This window comes from Dendronephthya gigantea, unplaced genomic scaffold, assembly GCF_004324835.1.
Source record: "Dendronephthya gigantea isolate DGI-Jeju-01 unplaced genomic scaffold, DenGig_1.0 000142F, whole genome shotgun sequence".
NCBI classification, from domain to species: Eukaryota; Metazoa; Cnidaria; class Anthozoa; order Malacalcyonacea; family Nephtheidae; genus Dendronephthya; species Dendronephthya gigantea.
In genome coordinates this window covers 483820-511293 of record NW_021163152.1, presented here as the reverse complement: position 1 = coordinate 511293, position 27474 = coordinate 483820, and the positions used below count along the sequence as shown (strand labels likewise).

Sequence of the window (27474 nt, the reverse complement as noted above, 5' to 3'; positions counted from 1 at the left end):
TCTTGTGAATATTTATTCTTTTAAAATGTGAATTTTATTTCTCTTTTCTGAATTTTATTGCCATTTGCATTGCCTGTATTTTCAATTGAATCACGACGTACAGTTACAGCTATAATCGATATATTTTTTAACAAAGGTAAATTAATATTGTGTTTCATGCGTATACATTTTTTGTAATTTTGTGCATAAAATTGTAACACTATAGTTTGCTACTAATTACATGTTAGGCAATTATGGTAGCTACTATTTATATTCTTCTGTGACTGCTAAGAGTCAGCCATCTAATCTAATTTGAACAATAAAGATATAAAATTAAAGAGATAGTCCATTGGCTGACTTCAGACTGAGTGCCCGGCGCCGGTGCCCAAAGTCAAAGCATGCTCATAATTCATAAAACCTGCCGAGTACAGTGCCCTAAGGTTTAAGTACTACCTCTGGAGGTAGTGTCCGTTCTTCAATTTGATTTGGAAGCGTCAGAAAAAGTGCCGAGCACTCAGTCTGAATGCAGCAGCCTAATAACTTTGAATGAGCTCAAAATTTGAAATTGACGCAAAGATCGCGTATAATGATCCATATGTAATTCTAAAAAGGTTATTCCATGTATATGCTTCTTTAATAATAAATTTTAACTGTCACTGCATTTAAATTTATTGCGAGCCGTTAATTTATGCATACACGGATATATATTAACGGATTAAGTTCACTTATCATGCGCGGGAGAAATTTTTAAGTCGACGTCGCCCACCAGACTGTTTGGTCGTCTTTTGTTGAACGGAGGAAACTCGAAGACTTTCCTTCTTCGACTCGCCAACTTTCTCCTGAAGAGAAATATTTGTTATTGAACGAATGCGTGCCTGTCTGAATGAGAACTAATACTGTACTCGAGAGCCGTTTTCAAGACAGATTGACATTTCTCAGCAGACTGGAGGAAAAATACTGGAAATAGCGAAACGCTCCTCTTGTTCGCGTTATTTACGCAGTTAAAACAATAGAAATGCTAATTTTAAACATCATTATTTTATGCTCATTTGAACAACGCAATTATGGAATTGCACAGTATATTACTACATGCACAATATACCATGTTTTTCTATAAAATTATAACCATCCATTTCTCATGACAATGACAAAGACCTTTTGTCAATCTGTCAATGTCAAAGCCGGGGATAACAAGCATTTAAACTTTTTACTATTGACTAAATCCTATGCTATCTACTCGCAACAGGTCCCTATATAAGTTCATGATATACTACACCTCACGATTCACTGTCCTATTCACCCTAAACAACTTGTCTTCTATTTACCTTTTCGTCGAGATACTTCACAATTGAGTGGATGTACTTGAGAGTGATTTCGCGTGGAATGTCATTCAGGTGGGGTGGCTGTAGTGGGAACCACAGTGAAGGTTCTTCCAAACAGGACTGCAATGACTTTCTTTCTTCCGGCCAATATTTTTCAGTTTCTGATGAAAGATAGCGGAAAATGAAACGACGCAGTGCTTTGAGAAAGTTTGGCGGTTTCAACTGTTCAATATCTTTGCCAACCATGGTGCTGACGGATTCTTCTATCTCATCTGGCAGTTTTTTTCGGAATTTGTCAGCGAGTCCTTCGATAGCTCCATCTGCAAGCACATCTTCGAGTGCTTCGTAAAGAGCTGCAAGGTGTCTGATCTTGATCAATCGTCTCGGCTCGGGTAACAACTTTGCAGGGAAGGGACTTGGTAACATCGGCGACCAATTTTCGGCAAACTCTTCTAAAGTCATATCTACGTTAATCTTCTTTAATTCTCGTTTAAGCAAGAAAATAAGCACTTCGATATGCTGAAGAAGGTCTTGAGCTTCCTTTATTCTCCGTTCTTTTAAGTTCGACAACCCTTTACGTACATCATCCGGCAAACTTTGTTCCTGTGCAACTTGTGATCTGATCTCACTCAATAACGGACCACAGGAGTGAAACAACTCCTTTGCGAATACAAACTTATTAAGCGTTCCTGTCAAGAAACATTTTCCAAATACGATTTCTTTTGCAATGACCATTTCCATTCTCTCGAAATCGTAGGTGATTTCTCGACCTTTCCCATACTCGAGATTGTTTTGTGCATCCTGAAAGAAATCATCTGACCATTGAAAATTGATTATTTCTTTTTCTTTAACATCTTGAATTGAGGCGGACATGACACCACTGCAGTTTTCTCTTTCAAGGAAGCTTAAACCTGGATGTTGATGTAAAGAGAAAGAAATAACTGTGTCCATAATCGAGTTTTGGTAAGAAACAAGGATTTCAATAGCGGTTTTAAGATAGATTCCATAATCACCATCCATTAGACAGTAAGCAACACATTGCGTCTCTGACAGTCGCGGCATTTCCGTTTTGCCAACAAGCGCTTGGTTAACCCGATAACGCATTTTGTTCCACGCTTTCTTAAAATTGTTGAACAACTCCTGCAAACTTTCTGTTTGTTGTTGTGTTTGGGCGGTTTCTAGAAGATGGCCACCGATGAAGTCGTCGATCGACTTAGACTGTGCATCCTTCCTACTAATGCGATGGGTTAATGCTTTCGATACTAGTCGAGACCATTTTAGCAGATGATTCAGGTCACCAATGATTAGGAATTGCTCAAACTTTGCAAAGAACAGGGTAAAAAAACTGTGCTTTGTTTGAACCTCTTGAGGAGAATGCAGAAATGCTGAACGGAAATCCTCGAAACATGGTTGCTTTGTCACACGAAATAGTCTCTTTAATTGCCGGTTCTGCTCTTTCGCTAGTTCAGGATATTTGTCGCGTTCCAAGATACGGCATTCCATTGCTTTACTGTCCTCCGTTTGTTGTATTTCTATCATCTTTTCTGTTCCCTTGGATGCCCTATACGATTTCAAGACTACTTTTTCTACACGTTGGAAAAATTTGTCTTCCCATTCTTGACACATGGTTGGTGTTAAACAATCATTTGCTCCATGTGACGTTTCACTAGTCATGAGATCGGAACTTTTTTCGACCATTACATGTATAGCTTCGATTGCGATATCTTTTTTGCAACTGAGAATCTTCATGAAAACGCAGAGATCAGTCTTGATAGTTTCAAAACAAATGTTCGCCGGATTTCTGCCTGGATCCGTTCCATGTAATGTATTTAAAACTCTGGACAAGTCCTTCTTTGTCGAAGTTCCGAGAGCAATTCCAGCGTAGAAAGCTGAGTAAACGATGAGGTGTAAGGCACGATAAACTGCTGGACTCATGTGTTTTGTACAGAGAGCCCATTCCGGAATTGTATCCCCATGACACGATAGTGGGCGTTTGGCATTCGTTTTTGGAGACGCGGCGCTTTCTGTATCGTCACCCAGGGTTTCATGACAGTCTGGACACACATTCTTATCAATATTACTTTTAAAGGCCAACCTTAAACCACAGGAGCAGGTAACACGGGCGGATTCGTGCACACAAGGTTGGTATTTGAACACGGAACGAATCTCATCCTTGCAATGGGCAAGAGCACACACATTTTCAAGTATAGCAGAATTGGTGAGGTACTGGTAGAATATCACATTTTCAGTTTGTGGACCTGTGGCGATGACACTGGTTATGTGAAGGACTAAGAGCGCCATTTCAACATCTTCTACTGATGACTCTGGTGACAGTTGAAGTTCTGGACAATCGAAATCACGACGGCCAACAATTCCAAGCAGAAGTTGTTGAAACAATTTTGGAAACGCATCTATTTTGCTAGCAACCCAATCAACCAATTCTTCATCCTTGATATTGAGTTTTCGTACTGCACGCTGCAAATAGACCATATTGATGAGCATCCCAATAAGGGAAAATGCATATTTCGGAGAATTTTCGCATTTCTTCAAAAATTCTTCCATATACGATGTTTCGTTTGATATCATTTTCCAATACGCCTCCGTCGCTTCTGCATACTCGGGATATTTCAATACAGTTGTAAACATCGCCTTATCTTGACTTCTTTCGTTGTGCCATTGTTCTTCTATCGACAAAAGTGTGCAACTGTTGCTGAACCACTTTCCTATATCAAATAGACTTGCCTTCTTGTTGAGTTGTTTCATGAAGAACGTTTGTAAAGATTTTTGGGAATCATTGAGTATTGAATTGACTTCTCTCATCATATGAGCATACGGACTCTGATCCTGGAGTACACCCGGGTCTCCACAAACGAAGTGTGCCAACATTGTGAAGAATCCACGAAGAAATGCTACAGCTGAAAGTACACTTAGACCGCAATTCTCACCAGGTTTTGATATCAATGCCGCTGCAGATTTAGCAAGCATAAGAACTTTAGAGTCGGAGCTAACAATATCATCAATTTTAAATTTCTCTTTGAAATTTAACAGAGATTGAATTAGATCACAAATCATCACTGCTGGGTACGAGTCGTGATTAATTAAGCCGTCCGAAAAACGAACTTCGAAGACGTCATTTATGTTCTGTAGACACGGACAGTTCTCTATAGCGCTTGGATTAGTGATTAAATCTATGAATATTCCAGGTGACTGCATTTCTTCCACCATGAGTAACCGTAAGACGACAGGACTCATCATCATTACTAACTTTGGCCTCTCCAAAGACAAAACTTGTTCTATTATCGGGCGTGCACAACAGGTATCAACATTTGTGTCAATACAACGACCATAGAACAGAGATGAAAACTTCTGTAAAGCTTCTCGTTTATCCTTATTTTCTCCTATTTCTTCTTCTAATGGTTGAATTAGTTTCTCTGTTATTGTTTGAAATGAATCTTCGTGATCCAGGTATTCTGGTTCAAGACCTAAGCCAATTTCGTTTAAAGTATACAATGAACATAAACTCGTAGGTAAGGCAATTGAAGTAAAAATGATCCTTGCGAAGTCGACGCACAAACGTAGGTAATGGAATGCTGGAGATTGTTCGCTGATTTTGAATGCTGACGAGAGCAATAAGTTTGCATTTCGCATCCACATTTCAAAGCCACCATTTTGTTCGACAACTTGTTGTGAAGGAAACATTTCCTTACAGTATACTGTTACCAAAATGTCTCCAAATCTTTCTGAGTTATTACCGTCCTCTATCTCCTCTTCGGACACATCTTTCTCGTCAGATTCATAATTCTTTATCTTTTCAAAATCGTTTTCCTCGTATTCTGAAAAATCTCGCAATTTATCTTTCATATCAAGTTCCACAGTGATCGTTTGATTCTGCTCCGTTTCATCTTTCTTAGGTTCAGCTTGAAAATTAAACACATTGTCATGGATACTCTCCGTTTCGTTTGTGGCGGATCTTATTTTCTGGAATTCATCTTCTTCACTTTTAGTATACTCGACTTCCCTTGAGCTTTGGAAAGTGCTATCTGTTACCTCTGGACTGTACAGCATGTCATCTGTTAATCGTGGCAGAAAGTCGAGTCCTATAAACGCTTGATGTCCTTCTTGGGTTTCTGTTTTAGCGGTTTCTACTGTTCCTTGTGGTTCCTCGGTCATATTGCCGCCATTCAGTTCTTGGCTTGGTTGTTCTTGTGGGGGTAGAGTCTTGTTTATTTTAACCATAGTAACTTCTGAACTGAGCAATACGTCGTCTGTTATATTTGACAAAGCGTTTAGTCCTATAAATGGGCGACAGCAATCAATCATTCTCAGCGAATCGAGTATTTCTTCCCGATGGTCCCATACAAAGATGTGAAGAAGTGCACAGAATTGAGGCATATCTTCCGCTGGCAAATGCTGCTCAACTTCTGAACTAAAGGTTGCCTGTGCTATGGAAACTCTCTGAGAACGACTTAATGTTTCGTTGAAATCCGCTGTCACTATATCCAGAACGTCTTTCAGATATAAATCGTGACAGTTTGAAGAAATACTAGTGAGTTCGGGTATAAGGTTTATGATGGTCTTTGAAATTCTTTCCAGTTGTTGTTGCCGGGCAATCGGCGTTAGTTCATCATTTTCATCCAAATTTTCTTCATTTTCTGCGACTGTTGCACAATCTTTGAAAAACAGCTCCTTGATGCTGTCAATTTTTCTTAGTATCACTTGGATGAAAGGCAGGCTAAGATCTAAGCGTTTCGTGTCAAGAACATATGATTCTGCCCCACGCGGTTCTGAAAGGTTTGATATTCCGAGAATGGCGTTCTTTATGAAAAAATTGCACCAAAGATTTTCCAGCGCTGATATCCGGGTATGTTGAAAGTCGCCAGCCAGATGAGGGGGCCAGGCATTCTCCTTTTCTAAGAAGTATACAATTTTTGCCAGTGGTTTCCGAACTAACCGAGAGACACACTGCTCCATTGCGCAGTAGAGGGTTGACGAATTTACCAATGACTGGCGGTCGCAAGCAACTTGTACTTGCCAATTTTCTTTTAATTGTGCATCTTCGTCTGGTGGTTTGTGATCGTTTGTGCTTATCGACTGCAAGATAAGATCTTCGACGGCTCGCGAAACTTTTTCTGAGTTGAAAAGGTTTTGAGCGATGTGCAAAACACTATCCAACGGTCTTTGGCTTTGGGTATATTTGATGCAGGTGAAGCACCATAAGAGATCATTTTGCGTAAACCTGCGAATAGGCCATATGGAAGATGTGAGAAGTTGTTGCACACTTTCGCCCAGTATTTTATTCAGCGGAACAAGAGGAGCTTCAAGGACGTCAAGAAACACTTGTCTCCAACCACACAAAAAACTGAACTGCCACGGAATGTCTTCAATTTCTCTACGTTGTACGTGCATTACAATACAAACGTGTTTGTTTCCTTCTGTATCCGTCTCGTACGAAGACTGTTTGTACGAATTTCTCTTTTCCTCTATGATGGTACGGGCAAGAAGTAAATGTGGAGCGTCTGAATCTGGTTTACACTGCAATACTAGCAACTTTTTATCTTTGGCATTCCAGAATGCATTGATTCTTTCGGCCAACTGCTTCTCTGACTTATACGCACTCAGTCGTTCCACTTGACTCTTGAAACGGTTTCCCAGGCACTGACGAATGTCTGTGTAAATGTTGGAGAACGTCATAATCACAGTTTTAGAGCCAACCTCATCACTGCCAAAGAAAGATGACTTCTGATAGTTGTTCATAACATGTTCCATGAAGGTAGCAAATCCTTGATGTAGTGGTTTCTTGAAATATTTTTCGCTTAACTCCTGAATTTCTTGTCGTGCTTCTTTCAAACGATCGCACTTCTGTGCTCGAAGAACACCATCAGGGGAAGCTATCCACATCAAATCTTCTTTGCATTTCTTCGACATCTCTTCCATGTCAGTCTCGCTGGAATGTGATAAAACCAATGAAGGAAGCGTGTCCTCGTGGAAACCAATGAACATATCTCTTTCGCAAAAATGTGACTCGAAACCTTCCACTGTTGACATTTTTTTGACCCAGAGGTGGAGCTCGGTGATAACATTCTTTTGTTCCTCGGTCAGCACATCGGAAAATCGCAAGACTTGTTTCTCGAACCTGTTAAGAAATGGCGGGTCAGAATTATACACGTTTTGTTCATCCATGAGAACAATGCATCGAAATCCGTCGTTCACTTGACACATCGGGTTGCTATATGCTCCAAGTGCTACACGACAGTTCTTCCTGTTACCGACTACGGCGTAATTCTGGTTGAGCAGGTCGTACAAACTTCCATAGATACTCTCTAAGTCTTTTAGTATCAGCACACAATCGCGCTCCATGCAAAGGATAATGCGACTTAGAATCCTGTAGTTATAGTCCTCAGAGAGATCCTCTTCGAGTTGACTGCCAAAAATCGTGATACGCTCCTTCTCCAGGTTGACCAAACTTTGTTTCAAAATTCCAAGGGCTGAATCTCCACTTGTTATAAGCATCAGATGACGAGCATAGGGATCTTCAAGATTCGCTTGAATTAACTTGATTACTGGGATAACATCTTGATCGCTGGATACCATGATCGTCTCTAATTTGTCAAGGAAAATCTTCTGAATGTTGGATACTTCATCAGGGAGGCCACCAAAATTTCGCTGCAATGACATGTTAACTTGCTGAAACTTACTGCTACCCGTTAAACTCTTAATCAAGGAGTAGTAGTCGCGAAGACCATGGAAATTTGCATGGCTTTGTTGGGCTTGATATTCAAAATAGGCTTCAGCTAAACATTGTAGTACTCGTTTCGCTAAATGATTCGTGCTGTCCTTTCCATCAGCATAATGTAACGAATATCCCGTTTCATATAAATCGTCTTTGGTTGGCTCTGGTCTGGACAGGTGAATTGCTCTGTTCATTTTGGCGGCGTCTAACGACCAATTTGAAATACCCACAACTGCAACATCGGGCAATTTTCCTTCACCAGGTTCCAGCAAACTATGAAGAACTTTAAGAGGATTATACTTTGAATTTTCGGCAATCCAACTTCATCCAGTAAAACGACAGGCAGTATATTACCATCTTTGGTGTGGGATTCATATTTTTGCGCCTTTTCAAACACTTTCATGATTCCTTCTGATGTGGACGACTCTGAGCCTTGATATGAGACGACGTAAAGTTGTGGCAACTGTCTGAATAGAGGATCTCGTGAATCGCGTCCGCGTAGGTTGCTTCGAATCAATTGAATAGATAATGATTTGCTGCAACCAGGCTTTCCAACTACGAAAATTGGAATGCGGTTAAGGATGCAAACCAGCATTACAAAAACATTCTCACGTAGGGCGGCATTTTCTGCTGTGCCATGTGGAAGTTCCATGCGATTCAAGTAATCTTCTTCTTCCGCGCGTACAATGTCTGCAAAAGCATCAGAATTTTCATTGCAGTTCATTGAAGTCCCATTCTGGCTAAATACGTCCATCATGCTTTCTCGGTAATCTTTTCGCAGCTCTGTGGTTGGCAATCTGGACAAATAACAATGTGCAAGAGCGAGGACAATGCTCCTAATCGTCGGATTCTTTTTGTATTGTTGTGAAATCAAACGATATTTTTCAAGTTTGCTAAAACATTCATCTTTTGTTTCCTTGAGATTTCGCATCTTCTCAAACCAGTTGATCAGATGAATGCATCGTTGTACATCACGTAGACTGACACAAAAGGGATTATTTGCAGCATCGCGAACAAACTTTTGCGATCCAGCGAGCAGATCAACAAGCAATCCTCTGTATTTGCTTGGAAATTCTTTCACCATCACCATTCTCTGAATGTAATTTCGTTCATCTTTTTGGCTTAATGAACCATAATCCCAAACATAGTCAATCATGGCTTCGGGTAGTGGATGGACGCGATAGACCAGTTTGGAATACTCATCTGTAGTATTTTTCCCTTCAAGACCAGATGTCTTGATGTGCTCTTCAGTTCGTAACTTGTAGGGATTACAAGCTGCTAGGAACACAAGTTTTTTGGATATTGGTCGCCCGAGCATGGAATGATGACATATCATATTGTTGATCAAACCTAGGTGGTCACACGTGTTGATTTCGTCCAGAAAAATCCAAATTTTCTCTTTGGAATCGTTAGCGTGTCCTTCTTTCTTTTCGATGAATTCAGTGATTTCTCCTTCCGATATTCCAGCATGAAGATTGAATGTACAAAACTCTGTGCCGCAAGTATTAGCCAAATAACGAATGAGGCTGGTCTTACCACAGCCTGTTTCCCCCATGATGATGATGGGAACATTTGCACGCACACGTAATATGATTAATATCATTTTGAGGATATTATCTGGAGTCAGTGCGTAGCCTGGAAATAGATTGTCCTTTTTAACCACTTTCATGCAAGCAATCTTTTCCAATTTCTCCTGCAGTTTTTCTTGACTCAAGGCCTCCATGTCTTCAAGTTCGGTATTTCCTCTTACTCCTTGACTCTTTAACAATTCTTCGACATTTTGAGGGACGAGCGATCTATCTCGATATACAGCAGTGATTGCTTGTGAGTTAAGGCCATGGAACACGACCAACAGATGATTGCTGTGTTCCCACTGTATCATACCTGTTACTCTTTTGACCATGTCTTCAGCAGAAGCCCCAGTCGAGGCTATACCTCTGTCTAAAGCTCTTGCCGATTCCTCTTCAAAAAGATTCCTTTTGTCGGGTGAAGGAGACGTTTTGATGGCACGGGATGCAAAATCCATTGATACTTCCAAAAGGGCAAGGAAAAGATTGTCTCGAACGTCCATAGATTCATTACCCACCATAGATTCAAGATTTTCAAGTTTGAAAAAAGCACTTTTGGAGAATTTTAAAAGCTGATCTGCTAGAACCTTCAGAAATGTGTGGAGGGTTGTGAAGGTGACATCGACGTCTGATGAAAAATACTTCGCCAGAAGCTGCCGACAGCGGTCCGCTGGCAAAGGCTTCGACGTCTTTGGCCCGCTAAAATTAACCTCCTTTGAATTAATGCATGCTCGATCGAAGATGTCCAAATACTGGCAAACGACTTGAACGCTGCTTGTGATTTTAGAGCTGACCAGAAAATTCTTGTAATTTTGCCACTCTAAGCGATTCTGGGTGAAATACTTTAACACAGTCAAGGATTCACGGAGCTTATCTTTTAGAGTATTTGCTATTTCAATGAATATGTGCGTTGTAGGAAGATGATAAAATTGATTCCCGGCTGAAACCATTCCAGTGACGATAAGTTGAAATAGGAATGTGTTCAATAACGATAAATCGCTTACTTCACCAATATCCAGATGCAGGCAATGATACCTTTTTAACTTGAGCTTTTTCAAACGTTGGATCAGTTTGTTTGGTTCAAATGGACCACTTATCGAAAATGTAACAACGCCCATACCTTTATCCAATGCCTGACGTTTAATTTGTTCTGTTTTCCCAAGACCAGGAAGTGTGGATGTGATAATTTTAACATCAGGCCAACCAGATTTGAGTCGATGTCCGAGGGAATGATCACTCATACCAGCAATGCGATGGGTATATTGGGAAAACTGTTCCACAATATGATGATGGTCACCACCGCAGCAAATCAAAGCAAGTTGATAATCGATTTTTTCTTTTGTTGTCTCGGAGCTTTCGTAGTATTTCTGCTTCTCTTTAATCGCCTTAACTAATTTAAACTGTAACTCATTTGGTAATAATTCAACATTCGCGATACAAAATAGACTTTTATGATGTTCGAACTTGGAACGCACGAAGCATCTTTGCAGTAGAAGGTATAATTCGTCCCAGTTTGTTTTAGAACTGCAGAAAACAATTTGATATGGTTCTGGAAATGCGTTTGATGTGTCTTCGTACAAGGTAAGAAGGACGTTGATCATCAATGAACTATCCTGTTCCAGACTAGCGACGAGAATCTTTCCAGGGGTAACTCTTGCCTCCAGCGTAGAACGCGATTGATTTTCCTCTTCGCTTGTAATTGATCTAATGATATTCTGTGCTTCGCCAAATATGCTTTCCAAAGCTTCGCCAACACTGGAAAGTATGAATTCTGGGCTGTCATTTGAATATGCTTCATTCAACTTCTGATGCCTTTGTAGTTGTTGCTTAGTGATCCTGCGATCCGCAAAATGAATTAATGAAAGGACTTCGTCATGATCATTACTGGATTTGTTGATCAAGATATCACGAAGCTTGCATATTTGATCGGAACTGTAATAGTTGAGGAAGTAGAAAGTTTCACGTGCAGTTTTCAGAATATTTTCCCAGTTTTCTTGATCGTGCAGCAACATGTTTCTGACTGCTTGGAGATCATCAGTGGTTTTCATCTTCGTCCAAAAGTGGCGATATTTCACATAGCCCGACGAGCGCAATTGCACCAACAGATTTGAAATCTCCGTCAGTAGGTTAACTTGATCTATGAAGTTATCAAAATCAATCACCTCGCTATTTTCCTGTGATTGTTTGGTTTGTATTTTAACGGCGTTTTTACGGGAGGTGACAATCAAATGCGCACGACTTCGTAAATCATGTAGATCTGGCAGACAGTACGTACGTCTGTTTTCTTCGCCGCCTCCTTGAGGTACGTAGCTCATGTTTGTCTCGCAGTTTCCATCTTTTTGCGACACCCAATATTCTCCCCTGTTCAGGCAATTACGAATTACCTCTTTAGTCATCTCACCCCGGTTTGCAATGCTTGTGTACAATCCACGAATACTGTTCACATTAGTACTACACTGTTTAATCTTCGCTGCTATATTTTCATGACCAACGCACGATTCTTTTAACATGCAAAGAAAGCCTTGAAGATCTAAGTCCTCGTCATTTTTCCTCTTAATCAAATGTGCTAGAAAGCCATGTACATCAATAAGGTCCGAAACCGACGACTCGGATACAATCTGATCAAAATGTTCTTCAACGGCATCAATAAGGAAACGAATATCATCGTCGACAATTTCTTCCATGAAATTAACCAATTTGCTAGATGTCGACAGCTCCTTAATCACACCATCTAATTCTTCTCCAGAAAAAGATGAAAATACTCGCTTAACTTCTTCCATTGACTGATGCAACGATGTTGGTGTAAGCTCGTCTCCAGTGTTCATAATGGTTTGGAATTGTAAAAGCGCTGTTTCGTTTGAAAGGCCTGCCAATCCAAAGATATCTCGTATAGCAATGACGTGTTGAACTTGCTCCGAGACATCAGGATATTTTAGAAAATCTTTAGTGTAGATTTTAAATTCAGGTGAAAAATTTTGATTGAAGAATTTTTCTAGTATTTCCAATTCTCCATCAAGTCGATCTGCATCTTTCAAAGTACCAAATAAGGACTTCATAGTTTCGACATTGAGTGCTCCTGGATCTTTTAACACAGGAGTCCATTGGGACCTAAATTCTTCAATTGCTTTGTCTTTAAGGAACGCTATCAACGAAATCAGATCGCAAACTGGTTCATCATTTTCTTTTCTTTCTTCAGTTTGATTGCTTAAATCTCTTAAGCATTTTTTCGCTACGGTCGTGAAAGATAAGGAATTTATCAAAGGTTGCAGAGCTTCGGCTGGACTTATAAGAGGTTGTAGTGCTCCCCAAAACTGATCTTTGTCAAATTCATTTACTTTACTTTCGCGCCAGTTTGCTTTAAAACCTTTTAAAACCTTTAAGAACGTTTCGATTCCAAAACTTTCACCTGAATTAATTTCTTCAGAAATTTTCATTGCATATGTGATCGTTGACTCAAGCAACTTGAGTATTTCAGAACAAACATTTACAGCTTGCATCAAGCTAATGATTTTATCTGAAATCTGCTTTTGAAGATCGAATATTGGACAATTTGATTTCACAGACTCGTGCAGCACAACTGCGCATAAGATAGAAACGTCCTCGATCTTTCTGCCAACCATCTCCACGAATTTTGCAGATATGTCACCCGCTTCAATGCAAGTCCCCAGCTTTTGGCAAATTTTTTTGCAAACTTGTTTTTTCTTAGATTTTCCACCCATCCCTAAAAAACGGGAAAATGATTACAGTAGGTAAATAAAAATTAGCACTTCAAAGCCAGAAACAAACTTTTTGAATCGAAGTTTTAAATATAGTGGATCAATGATTTGAAGTAATCTCCCACTTGATGCTAAAAAGGCTATATGTCGAAAAATCACTTTCAGCGCCGTATTACGAACCGCCGTTTCTAGAACCATTGCGATATTGTGTATATTATATTGAATGTCTTCTTGTACTTTTTTACTATTTCTAGGATGGGTGGGTTTTCGTGGGTTTTTCTTTTTACTATTATAAACTGTATTATTTATATAATTCTGCATGCTTTCATAGCCCTTCTGTAAACCAGCACTATATGTTGTGTGAGGCTACCGTGTATTTTTATTAAAATAAAATTGGTTGATGATGATGATAATGATGATGATGATGATGATGTTGATGATGATGATGATGATTATTTTAAACTTTTAAGGCTGCTTTCCAGTTACGCGTTTTTCATACGCACGTACGCGCACATAAAGTCTAAATCCTTTTAGTATACACCCGACTATTGTCTATTACAAATCTAACATTCTGATTGGCTACTCAACCATTGTCCATTCGTGATGGTGAACGTTTGGGAAAAATTCGCTCGCGCGACCGTATAAAATTGAATTGATTAAATTATTTTTCGGTGTAATTGCGGTGTATCGATTATTTTTTCGAAATTAATATAATTATCTAGGTACAGGGTGTATACTAAAACAATTAGACAACTCGTCTTCGTTGTCTAATTGTTAAATAGTAAATCCTAATCCTTATCTTTGAAGAAACTAAGTGAATAAATCGAAAGAACTTTGTTTTCCGCATATTTTAGTATGCACTTGTAGACCTGGTGTTAGATAATAAAAATTTAGAAGCATTTCAAATTTTCCGTACGTATAAAAAACGCGTGACTGGAAAGCAGCCCTTACGTGCGTATACGTGCGTATAAGCAGCCCTAAAGCCCGTTTTCCACCAGGCGAATTTATTCAAGCGACGCGAATCGATATATGAAAACCAGTGATGTGATTGGCTTGTGAAAAAATTCGTTGCGAAAAAGTAGGATCGCTTCCTACTTTTTATCTGTTCTGGCGAACAAATTCGCCAAATTCGCCACGGGCTTAAGGCCGACACAGACCGGACGCGAAGCGGCAACGCGACGCGAATTTTGAGTTTTCAGTAGCATTATAAATTACATTCTGGGATCAAAATTTGGAATCTATAGACGCTAGAGTGGTCAAAATGTATTATCGTTAAATAATCAAAAAGGATATATATGATTAAACTTTATTTGATAAATAGCATTTCATAGAGTAGGCATTCAAATTTTCCCCGACATTTTCTCAACACTTTGAAATTAGTAAATTAATTATATTATTAATTTTTAATATACCACCGGTTTGTTGATGACTCAATCACATGCATCGCAAAGCAGCACTGCCTCCGCAGAAGCATTCCTTTGCACCCTCAACAGTCTGCATCCATCCCTTCAATTCACCATGGAACTAGAGGGCGATGGTATATTACCTTACTTGGGCACGACACTTATAAATAAGAACGGTCGGTTTGAAACGAAAGTCTATATCAAGCCAACGAACACCGGCCTTATGCTCCAATATGATAGTCATGTAGACGTGAAGTATAAGAAATCGCTCGTCCTGACCATGCTCAATCGTGTCTTCCGTTTATCATCGTCATGGAAGTTCTTCACCGAAGAATGCGAACGCCTAAAGAAAACCTTCACTCGTCTGCGGTATCCTATATCCTTGCTTGAAAACATCATAACGAAGTTCATTGCCCAGCAATGCGAAAGCGACGATCGTCTCGCCGACGAAAGAATCACCAAACCAGATGTTGTGCGTATTATACTGCCGTTTAAAGACCAGAAATCGGCAGACTCGGTGAGACGGCAACTTCGTAATCTCGGCCAGACCATCGGAAAACAAATACAGCCAGTCTACACAAGCAGGAAGATCGCCGCAGATTTTCCAGCTGCAGAAACGAAGCCGCCTCTTGTGAATCAGCAATGCGTTGTTTATCACTTTAAATGTGATCTGTGCGACGCAGATTATGTCGGTTACACTTGCCGACACTTACACCAACGCATTGATGAACACAAGTCGTCAGTTATCGGAGAACATGTGACAGAACAGCACGGCAAGGACACAAAGAACATCGAGAAAAGCTTCAAAGTGTTAAGAAAATGTCGGGGAAATTTGAATGCCTACTCTATGAAATGCTATTTATCAAAGAGCTTAAGCCTAGTCTGAACAAACTTTATTTGCTTTTGAAAAATAAAAAGCTTTGAAAAATCGCGCCGCGTTTCCAAATCGCGCCGCGTTTCCAAATCGCGCCCCGTCTGTGTGCGCCCCAAAGGCATATAAGCACTTACCCGGTGATGTGATGAAAACCTCCCAAACATCGCACCAATCAATGATTTTATGGAAATCGTCCTCGTTAATTTCTCTGTCCTTAATTTCTGGCACTTCAATAATGTCGAGAATATATGACAGAAGCTCTTCAGCGAGACTGAAAACACATGCAGAAAACGCCATGTTTAGAGTGACATTTCAATAACAATAGTTACTATAACATGCATGCATCCACTTTCAGAGCCGTAATAAATCTCTTGAAATAAACAACTAAGTTGTCTTATTTTTTTCAATTGCGCTGCGTTTAAGTTAAAACGCAAACGTTCGAAATGTATCAAATGCGAAATAATTTACACGCTTCATGCTTAGACGTAAAGGCGGTAATTGGGCTCTATGAAAATTATTAGGTTTATTTCAATATAGCAATGCGTCTAAAACTCCAATGCACGAGTACATGCTTTTGCGCAAACGAAGCCGGGTATAGAAATGTAGATTAATACCTGCTTCCGGAATATTCTTTCAGAAGTATGCTTGACCTTTTCATTACAACATGGGTCTTTTTTAGTATCTTCTTTACAAAGGATTTGTAGCACTCCTGGACAACCAAAGAAAGATTTTCTATGCTAGGCAAAGCTTTAAGAAAGGGGATAGCATCTTCACTTTTTATCAGTTTTCCCACAACTCGGGAAGTAATTTGAGCAAGTAATTTATTTGATATGTTGAGACGACATCGTATTATGACATCACATGCTCTATAAATCTCCCCAATCCTCTCTATCTCACCGGCACGGCTTCCGCTACCTTTATAGTTGCTTTCAGGCAATTTGGTTTTAACTCTGTTGATTACCCACATTTTACAGAGCTCCACTTTTTCGTCAAGGTAAATATCACGCCAATCCACTTCAAAACGCTCGTTGTTGAGGATATCAAGTACCAACAATTGACGACGAGTTGACTTCGATTTAGATAGCTCCCTAAGCACGTCAAAAACCTGATTCAAATCCAAATGTTGTTCTGAAATGATTGAGCGAATTTTTCCATCTTTGTCATGAAACTCGTCATCTGATTTAGCGAATTCAAGTAATGTTTGAAACAGAACGTTCTTCATCCTGGGACGGATCTTCTTCGGAATGTTAAAAAATTCATCTAATATTTCATCTATCTTCTGCGTGCCAGCACCCCGCATTTTTTCCAGACAGAATTTGGCAAAGAAATCGATTTTTTCATCGACGTTTGTAAAGAAGCGCACTAATTCTGAACGTTCAAATAGCATCATAGCATCACCAAAACTTGGAGCTTTCTTCAGTACCAATTCTAGCAAATGTTGATATGGGCTCTGCTCTTTTTCTCCTATCTCCTTAATTTGCCAAAAAAGCATGTCTACCATTTTCTTGTATTCTGTCGTCCCATATGTGTGTTTTTGACAATTATACTTCGCACCAAGAATAAACCCTATTCCAAGATACGGAAGAAAATATGCTGCAAGGGTAAGCCATCCTGGACTGCTGCTGTTTTCGACCAAAATAGTGGCAACGTTTCGCAACGTCTTCAAATTTGAAGGTGGAAGGAGGTGAGAATTGAGGCAGGTATTTAAAATCTGAAGAAATCGATCGCACATTGCGGTCGTTTTTTCATCTCTTGGATAAGGTAGCACATTTGATTTCATGCAAAGATGACCTAAGGCGATACATAAATACAGTCGTTGTATGTCCGTAACCAATGTGCTCAAAGTCTGCTCTATTATCCAGTAGACACAGTCTTCCAGATGGTTTTTACTTAACGTCGAAAGTAACGAATTGAAATTCAAATATTGCATTTGCGTAAGAATATTTGATAAGGTTTCTACAGTGATATGATTCAGCATCCATTTCAGGTAGAAGACTACAGAACTGGGAACAGTATCTCTCATATATAATGTGTCTTCCTCAAAATTGAACACATCGAGCTGAACTGTTGACCTTACGTGCTTTGGAAAGTTATCCGCTTCGAAATGGTATGGGTAGTTTTTGTCTGGCACTTCGATATTCTTAAATATTGGTCTGTTGAAAATATTTTCTTCTGTATTGCAACTGTACTTATATCTAAACTGTTGTCTCATGGGGTGATCCGGTAACCTTAAAGTACCCCTAAATAGATTGGGCACATATGAATCGCGTTCCAGAGGAAGTGGTCCAGAGCCAAAAGGATGGATATACGCTTGATTAACACAATTTTTTCCAATTATCAAGAGAAAGAATTGAACCTACAAAATGTGACGATAAAATAAATCAGACTAAATTAATCTGATTAGATCCGATATATCGGATAATGAGGTCACTGAAATGTATAATAAACTAGAAATACGTGTATAGAGAGTTTGAAAAAGTACCTTAATTAAAGATAATAATTAGTAATTTCTTTTATTTCTTATAATTTCATAAATTTATATAATTGTGTGTGTTAATTTCTGTAAATAATGTATAGATTGATTTTTACTAGCGTGTGAACGGCCTCTTGAAAATCAGTTTTTAGTACTGAAGGGTTACCGTTTTGTAAATAAGGTTAAATAATAATAATAATAAAATAATGAGGTAAAGTCCGTTCTGCGCATATATTCCGCGCAGCAACACATTCCATCAGTGGGGGAGCGACTTTTGGAATGTTAATGATATGCGATATTAGCGCGTTGTATTACAAACGGACAGTTCAAGAGCACAATTATTTTATTTTATGTCGCAAGGCGAAGAGGCTCGAATTGCGAGTGACGAAGATAAGGCTGCTAGAAAAAAGCAATATTATGCTGAAAGGAATGCTCCAAGAATTTATTTGTTGAATGAGGACACGAGATGGCGAGGCTATTTGTCGTCGCTACAAACGCTACCTTCTCGCTTGTTTTACAATTACAAATATATAAAGTTTTAAATAACGGCCGGTTTATTTACAAGCTTCGCTTTATAAAGCTTCGCTTTATATTTTCTTCAAGATATAATAAAATTTTCTTCAAAATACACTGGCGGTCAAAAAGAACTGCTCAAACGTTGCTATTGTCGTATGTAACAGGAATCGTGACAATCAATCTTTTATTGTACACTAGCGGTCAAAAAGAACTGTTTAGATACAAATTCATAAAAAAGAAGCGAATATAGGAGAGAGCTTCATAGGCATTTTGGATAATTCTCTCATTCCAAGCAATATTTCAATAATATTATATGCAACCTGCCACACTTGTCAAATAATGGTTTCAGGAAGAGGGAGTGACAAAAATGGATTGGCGTGCACACTAAAAAGACCTTAACCCTATTGGAAATCTACGGAACAATGTCAAGGGGATAGTGCAAGAAAGGAATTAATTCATAAAGCGTCCATGGTTTATGGGTTGCTGTAAAGACTGTCCATAGGGTGAATTTCTTTTGACCACTAAGATTACCACCTTAACAGAAAGTATGCCACGCCGGTGTAAGGCCGTTATCAATTATAAGGCCAAAGGAGGGTCAACAAAATATTAATATTCCATATAGCTTAGCATGTAATCTAGTCTATATTTACTCGTATATATTGTTAGAGGGACAGTTATACGTTCATTCGAGAGCATGTAACTTGTTTTGAGCAGTTCTTTTTGACCGCCAGTGTATAATATAAAATAAGCATATTCATCACAGATAACAGCCGGTCAAGCGAGAAGAAAATAAGAAAATTAAAACGACACAATCGGACGCATACGTCATCTAAAGACTATATAACTAACGTAAACAAACATTGTTATGCGCAGAATATATGCGCAGAACGGACTTTACATCATCTTTAAAGAAAGATGCGCGCGTGACGTGATTAACAAAAACTAACAAATTTTCACTATACTTTTGGAAAACGAAACATCATTTACCATTTTACATGAAGTATTAAAAATTTAGGTATTCTGATTGGCTTAGCTTAAAGATTGTGAAAAGAATTTGCTTTTTTGTTGATGTATGAAGTGTGGTATTGCCATGCTGCTGAACGGGCTACTTATTGTAAGCGATCATTACACAAAGCTTCAAGGGATGTGAATAAATTCTTGGAAATTCATAAAAACATCGGAGCATGGATAAAATTAATTTTAAATTCTGGAAGGAAACCTTTTCCAGTTACAGAAATGGTGGGAAGCCCAGCTTTTAAATATCTCGCATTGGTCGACGTGTGCACCAGTATCTTTGTTTGACTTGGTGTAATTGAAATGTGTTTCAGATGGGTACTGTTTTTTGCAAAAGGCCGTTTATGGCCTATACGAATAAAACGCCCAGCGTCTTAAACATTTAAGTACTTAGGAACAGAAGACCTAAAATTAGATGACCTGGCTGATTGGAAAAATATTGTCTTCATCCTTACCGTTGTTGGTTGTGGCGGTATCGGTGGTTGATTTAGAGGTAAATATTTCTTTGCAGCGGATAAGTAGCTTTTGTCTGGTTGAATGTAGCTTGTGGTCTCTACAGGAATTTCTTTTTTTTCAGTACCAACCTGACCAAGAATTATTATTCCCGCTCTATTGTGAGTCCCATTTTCACCTTGCCTCGCGGAAGTGGCAGGTGGGCCATCTTTCATCAGTGGTCCTGCTTGATTGCTTTCATATTCATTTATCTTTAAGTTTTGATTTAAATCAGATTGAGAATCACGACCCTCCTTTTGCAGATCAACTTCCACCTGGTCAGTTTCTCCCGTCCGATTTGGTGTGTTTGGGTTATTGCTATCTCGCCCACTGGCTATGACATCGTGAAGTGTGTCTGCTATTGATCCCTTATCTTCTTTCCCCTTTGATTTATTTGGGTCACCAAGACACTCGGCCATTTAATCTAAAACACGTATGAACAAGTTTAAACGACATTATGTAGTCAGTAGCTGTATTCATATGTGATCAGAATAATAGGTGTATTTAGCTGATCTAGCATGTGACAATAATAACGAGAGGATTGATTGACAGTTATGGACTGAGATACAATATAGTTATGCAATAGAGCGTTATGCATAGATCGTTTGAACGACGTACTATAACATATCGTTTGAACGACGTACTATAACATATCGTTTGAACGACGTACTATAACATATCGTTTGAACGACGTACTATAACATATCGTTTGAACGACGTACTATAACATATCGTTTGAACGACGTACTATAACATATCGTTTGAACGACGTAATATAACATATCGTTTGAACGACGTACTATAACATATCGTTTGAACGACGTACTATAACATATCGTTTGAACGACGTACTATAACATATCGTTTGAACGACCTACTATAACATATCGTTTGAACGACGTACTATAACATATCGTTTGAACGACGTACTATAACATATCGTTTGAACGACGTAGCTACTATATAACATATCGTTTGAACGACGTACTATAACATATCGTTAGAACGACGATAACATATCGTTTGAACGACGTACTATAACATATCGTTTGAACGACGTACTATAACATATCGCTTGAACGACGTACTATAACATATCGTTTGAACGACGTACTATAACATATCGTTTGAACGACGTACGCTTCGTACGGACACGCTTTTAATTAATATATATACTGTGAATCATGGCGAGCGGTCACGTTCTTTCGAGCTCCGATATAAATGTTATTTTTGATGTAAATAATATCAGTAAGGACACTATTCAACCATTCACTGATGGTAACCAACTAGTTAACGGTGGAACCATAGATTGGAATCTATGCTGAATGAATTTGCTATTATTTTGGATGAAAAAATAAAGCAATACATGATCAAGATGTCACATTGAAGAGCTCCAACAAAAATTAAAAGTGTTGGAGAAGCAGGGGAATCCACCACAAATAAGCGAGGTCATACTTGAAAGTTGAAACCCCTGATAACAAGGAAGATTATTGCAGCGAACGTAGGACTATTGTGGGAATCAATGATTTCCCAAATAGCAATAAAAAATTAAACAATCTACATTCAGATTCAAATGACCAACATCACAATGCAGATTTGAATATAATTAATACAACCAAATCATCTATAAATCAAAAGAGCCCTAACAACGAAGCTCCGACACTGCAACAAAAGGCCATGCAATAATAATAGCGCTATTGTTGAGTTAATCCCTAATGAGGGGGAAAATTGCAATCAAACAAGCGATGTCGACGATCAGCATCACAATGCCGATTTATATATAATTAAAACAACCAAAACATCTATAAATCAAAAGAGCCGAACAACGAATCTCAAACACCGCAACAAAAGGTCACCGGCAACCACCATATTAATACTATCCCTGTTCGCATTACAAATCGAGCAGAACCCCTTCGAGTCTCAAGGAAAAATTCAAGACGTCATGTCCAGCACGATCAACGAGCTGATAGTAGATTCGATCACATAAAAATCTGATATAAAACGCTTATATCCGTGCACTTGCATATATATATATATATATATATATATATATATATATATATATATATATATATATATATATATACTGTTTAGGCAACCAGTTGAAAACATGTTTACTTGGAGTTGTTTACGTACGGCATATAAACCTATGCAAAATTTGGGTGATATACTTGGGAAACCTAAAGATAAACAATTAGATTCTGAAATAAAAGGCATTGTATATAAGTTTGAATGTCCAGATTGTCAATTCACTTATATCGGCGAGAGTAAAAGATCATGGAAATCGAGATGGGCTGAGCATAAACCTGGCGTACGACGAGAGATTAAGTCAGCGATTAAAGACCATGCAGAAAGTACCGGTCATGAAGTGTCAATGGAGAATGCTAGGATTTTGGAAAAGAAAGTGCATAACACAAACAAAAGACTCTTCCTTGAGTCATTGCACTCGGTTTTGGACAAAAGATCAGTGAATGAGCATAAACATTTTCCTCAAATTTACATACCAATTATTCAATCATGCAAGGATAGTGACACTATATAATAGTCTGTCTATACTGCTTGAACATTAGAACTCTGATGAAGGTAGCAGTTAGCTACCGAAAATTTAGTACTTTTTAATCTAGAATCTTTTTAATAAATTGTTTTAAACCAGATACAACTCCAAGTAAACATATATATATATATATATATATATATATATATATATATTGTTATAAAATTTTTTCTTCTCTTTTTTCTTCAAATCTTCGTCCTTTCTGAACTTCGTCGTTTTTGAATTGCGTTCTTGTCTTCGGTCGTTGGTTCTGTAAAGGTTGAGCTTCCTAACGTTTCATATGCTTTTTACTCCGCTAGTCCACTGACGGTTGGGGTGTTGTGCACGCTCTTTTATAGTAACGGTTGAGGGACATCTGTAAACGTCATCAACCAGAGTGGGCTGATCCTTATCCAACCAATCAGCGTTGTTAGTTAGAAATGTGGGTTGGTCTTAGAAGCTCGTTCCAGCTCTCATATCTTGTTTGTATAAGGCGTTGACGCACTAGTCGAGTTGGTCTTTAGCTCTATCGATCAATACTTTCAAATGTTCACAACTTAAAATATTTATCATCAACAAGCATTAAAATTATCAAACATTGTTTCTGTGAACCTTATTTTATAACTTAACTATATATATATATATATATATATATATAATATATATATATATATATTATATATATATATATATATATATATATATATATATATATATATATATATATATATATTTTTATTCATTTACATAATTCTTAAAAAATTGGCATCGCTACTCTGAGTTTCATGCCACAGAGGCAATCATCAGGCGACTAAATTTCAGTTCGTTACAAGTTTGATGACGTGCGACTTTCTTGTTTGCGCGTGCGTTGAAAATTTCCTGCCCAGAATTTTTCTCGGTGGCGGCACTTGGCGAAGATCCCTGATCTTTTGTTGAGGAGTTTGTTTGCGTCACCCTGCAATAGACACAGTTTCTCTGCGATACAGAGGTTGCATCGTTTAGCACCCGGCGAGTATGCTGGCGCGCGTTTTGTGATGGACCAGGAAAGTGTAAACTTCTTATCATTTCTTTTCAAATTCCAAATATACTTTGAAAGTTCAGTTTCCTTCTCGTACTTGGCGTGGTTAAAGGACTTTTTATGGTTGCTGAATCTTGATTTAAACGAATTCGCGGTCATTCCGAGGTATTGCTTGGTCTCATCTTCGCTATTTAATACTATTTCGGCTGAATAAATCACGTTCTTATATAGGCACTTTTGGTCAAGTGGACACTGTGAGGTATTTCTGCAGTTACAATAACGGGGTAGTTGCTCCTCAGCAGCTTGGTTCAAGATCTTGTTGTTGTGTCGTGATATGATGTTTTTCACGTTTGGCATGCAACTGTAGCTAACCTTGACTGTGTTTCGGTTGAACAGCTTGTGCAGAGGGCTAGAAATTGGGAAATGCTTGTCGATGAGTCGCAGGAAGTCTCTGGCAACATTTGTTTTCACGGATTTACTAAACGGAGGATTGAACCAGATTACGTTTCTCCGCCGTGTTCTTTTACATGAAGGGATTGAGGTGATTTGGGGATTACCGGAGGAATATTTTAATTCGGCATTAAAGTGGCTTTCTTTAAGTGCGCTTTCGTAGACATGTTTACAAGCGTCAAAGGATTGCTGATCGGAGGATAAGGAGGATACACGTTGGTTGATGGATTTAGGAATTTGCTTAATGATAGACGGTGGTGATTGATTGCTTTAATATACTGAGGGTCATTGTTTGGTTTTCTGTATGGCGTGAATTTGCCGTTGTTCAAATTAAGGGTAATGTCTAAGAAATTGACGATCTGGTGGTTAACCTGCGCTGTAATCTTTAGACCGATTTTGTCAAAAACATCGAATAAATTCTTTCTTGCAACATCAGCATCTCGTCCATTAGTGCCTGGAATTAGCGCCAAACCATCATCGCGGTATATATATTGTGTATATATATATATATATATATATTAATATATATTATTATTATATATACATATATATATATATATATATATTTATATATATAATTATTATATATATATATATATTATATATATATATATATATATAAGTATAGGTTATCACATGAGGGGCGAGGTGATATCAGTTTTATCGCTTGAGGGACGATATCATAAATGTCACGAGTGAGCGCAGCGAACGAGGATATTTCTTTTTCTTCTATAAAGCAATCGACATCGACTGAAACAAACGTCGAACTGCTCGAGTCAGCCATCTTTGTTTTGACAGCGGCAAATGCAGCGGGACAAAAAGCGATATCAGTGACAAAAAGCGATATCAGTGACGATATCGTTTTTATGTCACCCTGTTATCGCCCTGATAAAGGCACAAGTATGTGATAAATATATATATATATATATATTATATATTATATATTATATATATATATTATATATATATATATATATATGTAAAAAATACATTGCATGCATGTGTTGTTGGAAGTAGATGGTGATAGTAAATATTTTTGAGGACATATGCTTTTATATTTTATGGCCGAATACGGTGTTCTCGAAACGATTTGCCTGAGTATTCATAGTACACATATACTTTTTATTAGTTATAACTTTGGCGCGAAGAAGACGCGAGGCGCGAAAAAAAAGGCGCGAAAAAAAAAGGCGCGAGGCGCGAAAAATAGATTATCTCGAATTGAATGCAAATGAACTTTAACACAGACTTTGGCTCATATTAGCATTAGGTTCGGCACATGAAAGTTCGACGTCTAAAACAGGTCTAAAGCCGGTTTTCCACTAGCGATATTTTTCGCGCGAATCGACATTTTACTTTTGTTTCAGAGCTCTCAACTGCAACCATCTGGAACAAATTGCTCAAATACAAAGGAATAAAGTCGCTTCGCGCGAAAAATATCGCTAGTGGAAAACCTTAAGTCGCGTTTTCTTATATATCTCTCGCGTTATGACTTTGCAAACAAGTCTAATTAATGGGAACATTTTCGACAAATCCAACTAATTTTATGTTATTATCATTATTCATTTCTTTAGAAATTCATTGTTTTGACAGTCAATGAACACCAAAATATTAGCATAGCATGACTAAATTGTCGGGCTGGCTACGCCATTTTAAAAGGTAGCAGAAGATAAAGGCAAAATGCAATTTTTCTGAAAATCACGTACAACTCGACGTCTATCTCCCCAACTATAATTTAGCGACAAGAGCATTTGTGTGGGAGAAACCTTGGTTGCGAAATATTTGAAATCATTTTCGCATGAACGTGTGTGTACACAAATAGGATTCTATTGAATTTCCCTACATTTCTCTCAGTGGGAGAGTGAGTGGAACTTAACAACACGCTGACGAAGGGAGATATTTTGTTGCAAAGCCTGAATTTACTGCCGTGCATGCTTACTATATTCTTGGCGCGAAATATTTCGATGAAAATAATCACCCCGATTCGATCACATAAAAATTTGATATAAAACGCTTATATCCGTGCACTTGCATTTATAAATTATAATATGACACCAGACGTAAACATCACCTTGCATACGGTACAGGTAAATGTTTTCTGCTGCAATGCTTTTAAATATTTAAGACATTAAGACAATTTTTTGCACTTCCGCTTCATCATCTCATCGCATTTCAGTGTGTAGCTCTGGATACACTCAGCGAACTTTGACAATTCGAATTCGGTAACGATACAAAACGCATCCAAACTTTATAATCACAAACTCTAATGCGCCTATTATACCGTAGGGGATAAACAGCAACAGTTGACAACGTTTGCCAAAACAAAGAAATAGCTACAATATACACAAAACAAAGGCCCTGTTCATATGACCCCGCTCACCGGGACGTCTCGCTTACCTATGATCTCGTCGTGTGTTACTTTTACTAGTAAAACTTACAACGCGTTCATATGGGAAAACGAATTGTCCCGCTAGCCGGGATCTCGCCTTTGAGAGGCGAGATCATAGGTAGACGGGATAAATCGATTCCCATATGAACGCGCTATCCCGCTTGGCGGGATGAAATCTAAACACTATAAATACCCGATTTTAACGCTAATTTTCACGATTTTTAGCAAATTTTACGTTTGGGTTAGTACAAATTATCAAAAATATTGCTTAACTAATGTCCTACAATGCAAAACAATCATTGGACCGATGGCGTACACAACACAATAAAACAACAATGATTTGGGTTTCAAAATTGATTATACATAGTATAATTACAATCTGAAGCTATATAATACAAAGAAAAGGAAGAAAATATATAAGTATTTATTTTGACTAAACCTCTCTACTTAGTTTCCTGTACTTACATTTGTCCAAACCACTGTTTAGATTAACATAACAAACAAAACAACCCTTAAATTCGCTACTTTTATAGCTCAAAATTATTTAACTTCGCTTCGTCTCTTTGGCAATGTTTCCTCGTGTTCGTGCATTTTGTTTTCGGGCGCACTTGTGTACCCTCGTTACTTTATGTTATATACGTCTATAAGTCAACGAAACATTCCCCCCGGCAATGGGAGAATTCCCATTATTTTTCTTCATTCGTCTTCATAACCTTCGGCTGGATATATGATGGCAATCTTATGGATTGGGCGTGAATAAGTTCCTTTGCTCGTTTTTACAACAACGTTTCTTACGAAATCGTCTTGTCCAGGTAACATCTGAATAACTCTGCCAGTTTCCCATTTTCCTCTCACGGCGTTGGTATCTGCAACGACCACGTAATCATCAATTCGGACGTTTCGCGATTCTGTATTCCACTTTTTTCGCGGGGTTAATTGAGGTAACACATCTCTCGACCATTTTTTCCAAAATGCTTCAACGATTCGCTGACAGAATTCG

The 27474-nt window shown here is 38.3% G+C and overlaps 2 protein-coding genes across 2 annotated transcripts; one reads left to right on the top strand and one right to left on the bottom strand.

The window, feature by feature from the left end:
• Positions 1 to 187: 187 nt before the first annotated feature.
• Positions 188 to 27273, bottom strand: LOC114536632. Its single transcript, XM_028557984.1, has 8 exons — positions 26940 to 27273; positions 20051 to 20511; positions 16207 to 17948; positions 15727 to 15863; positions 13033 to 13320; positions 9347 to 9351; positions 1305 to 7670; positions 188 to 818 (listed from the first exon to the last, which is right to left on the bottom strand). Exons 2-8 carry the CDS (start codon positions 20504 to 20506, stop codon positions 708 to 710), a joined length of 9105 nt encoding a protein of 3034 aa, XP_028413785.1. The 5' UTR covers positions 20507 to 20511; positions 26940 to 27273; the 3' UTR covers positions 188 to 707.
• On the top strand, positions 14623 to 15604 carry LOC114536633. Its single transcript, XM_028557985.1, has one exon. It carries the CDS (start codon positions 14741 to 14743, stop codon positions 15602 to 15604), a length of 864 nt encoding a protein of 287 aa, XP_028413786.1. The 5' UTR covers positions 14623 to 14740.
• Positions 27274 to 27474: the final 201 nt, after the last annotated feature.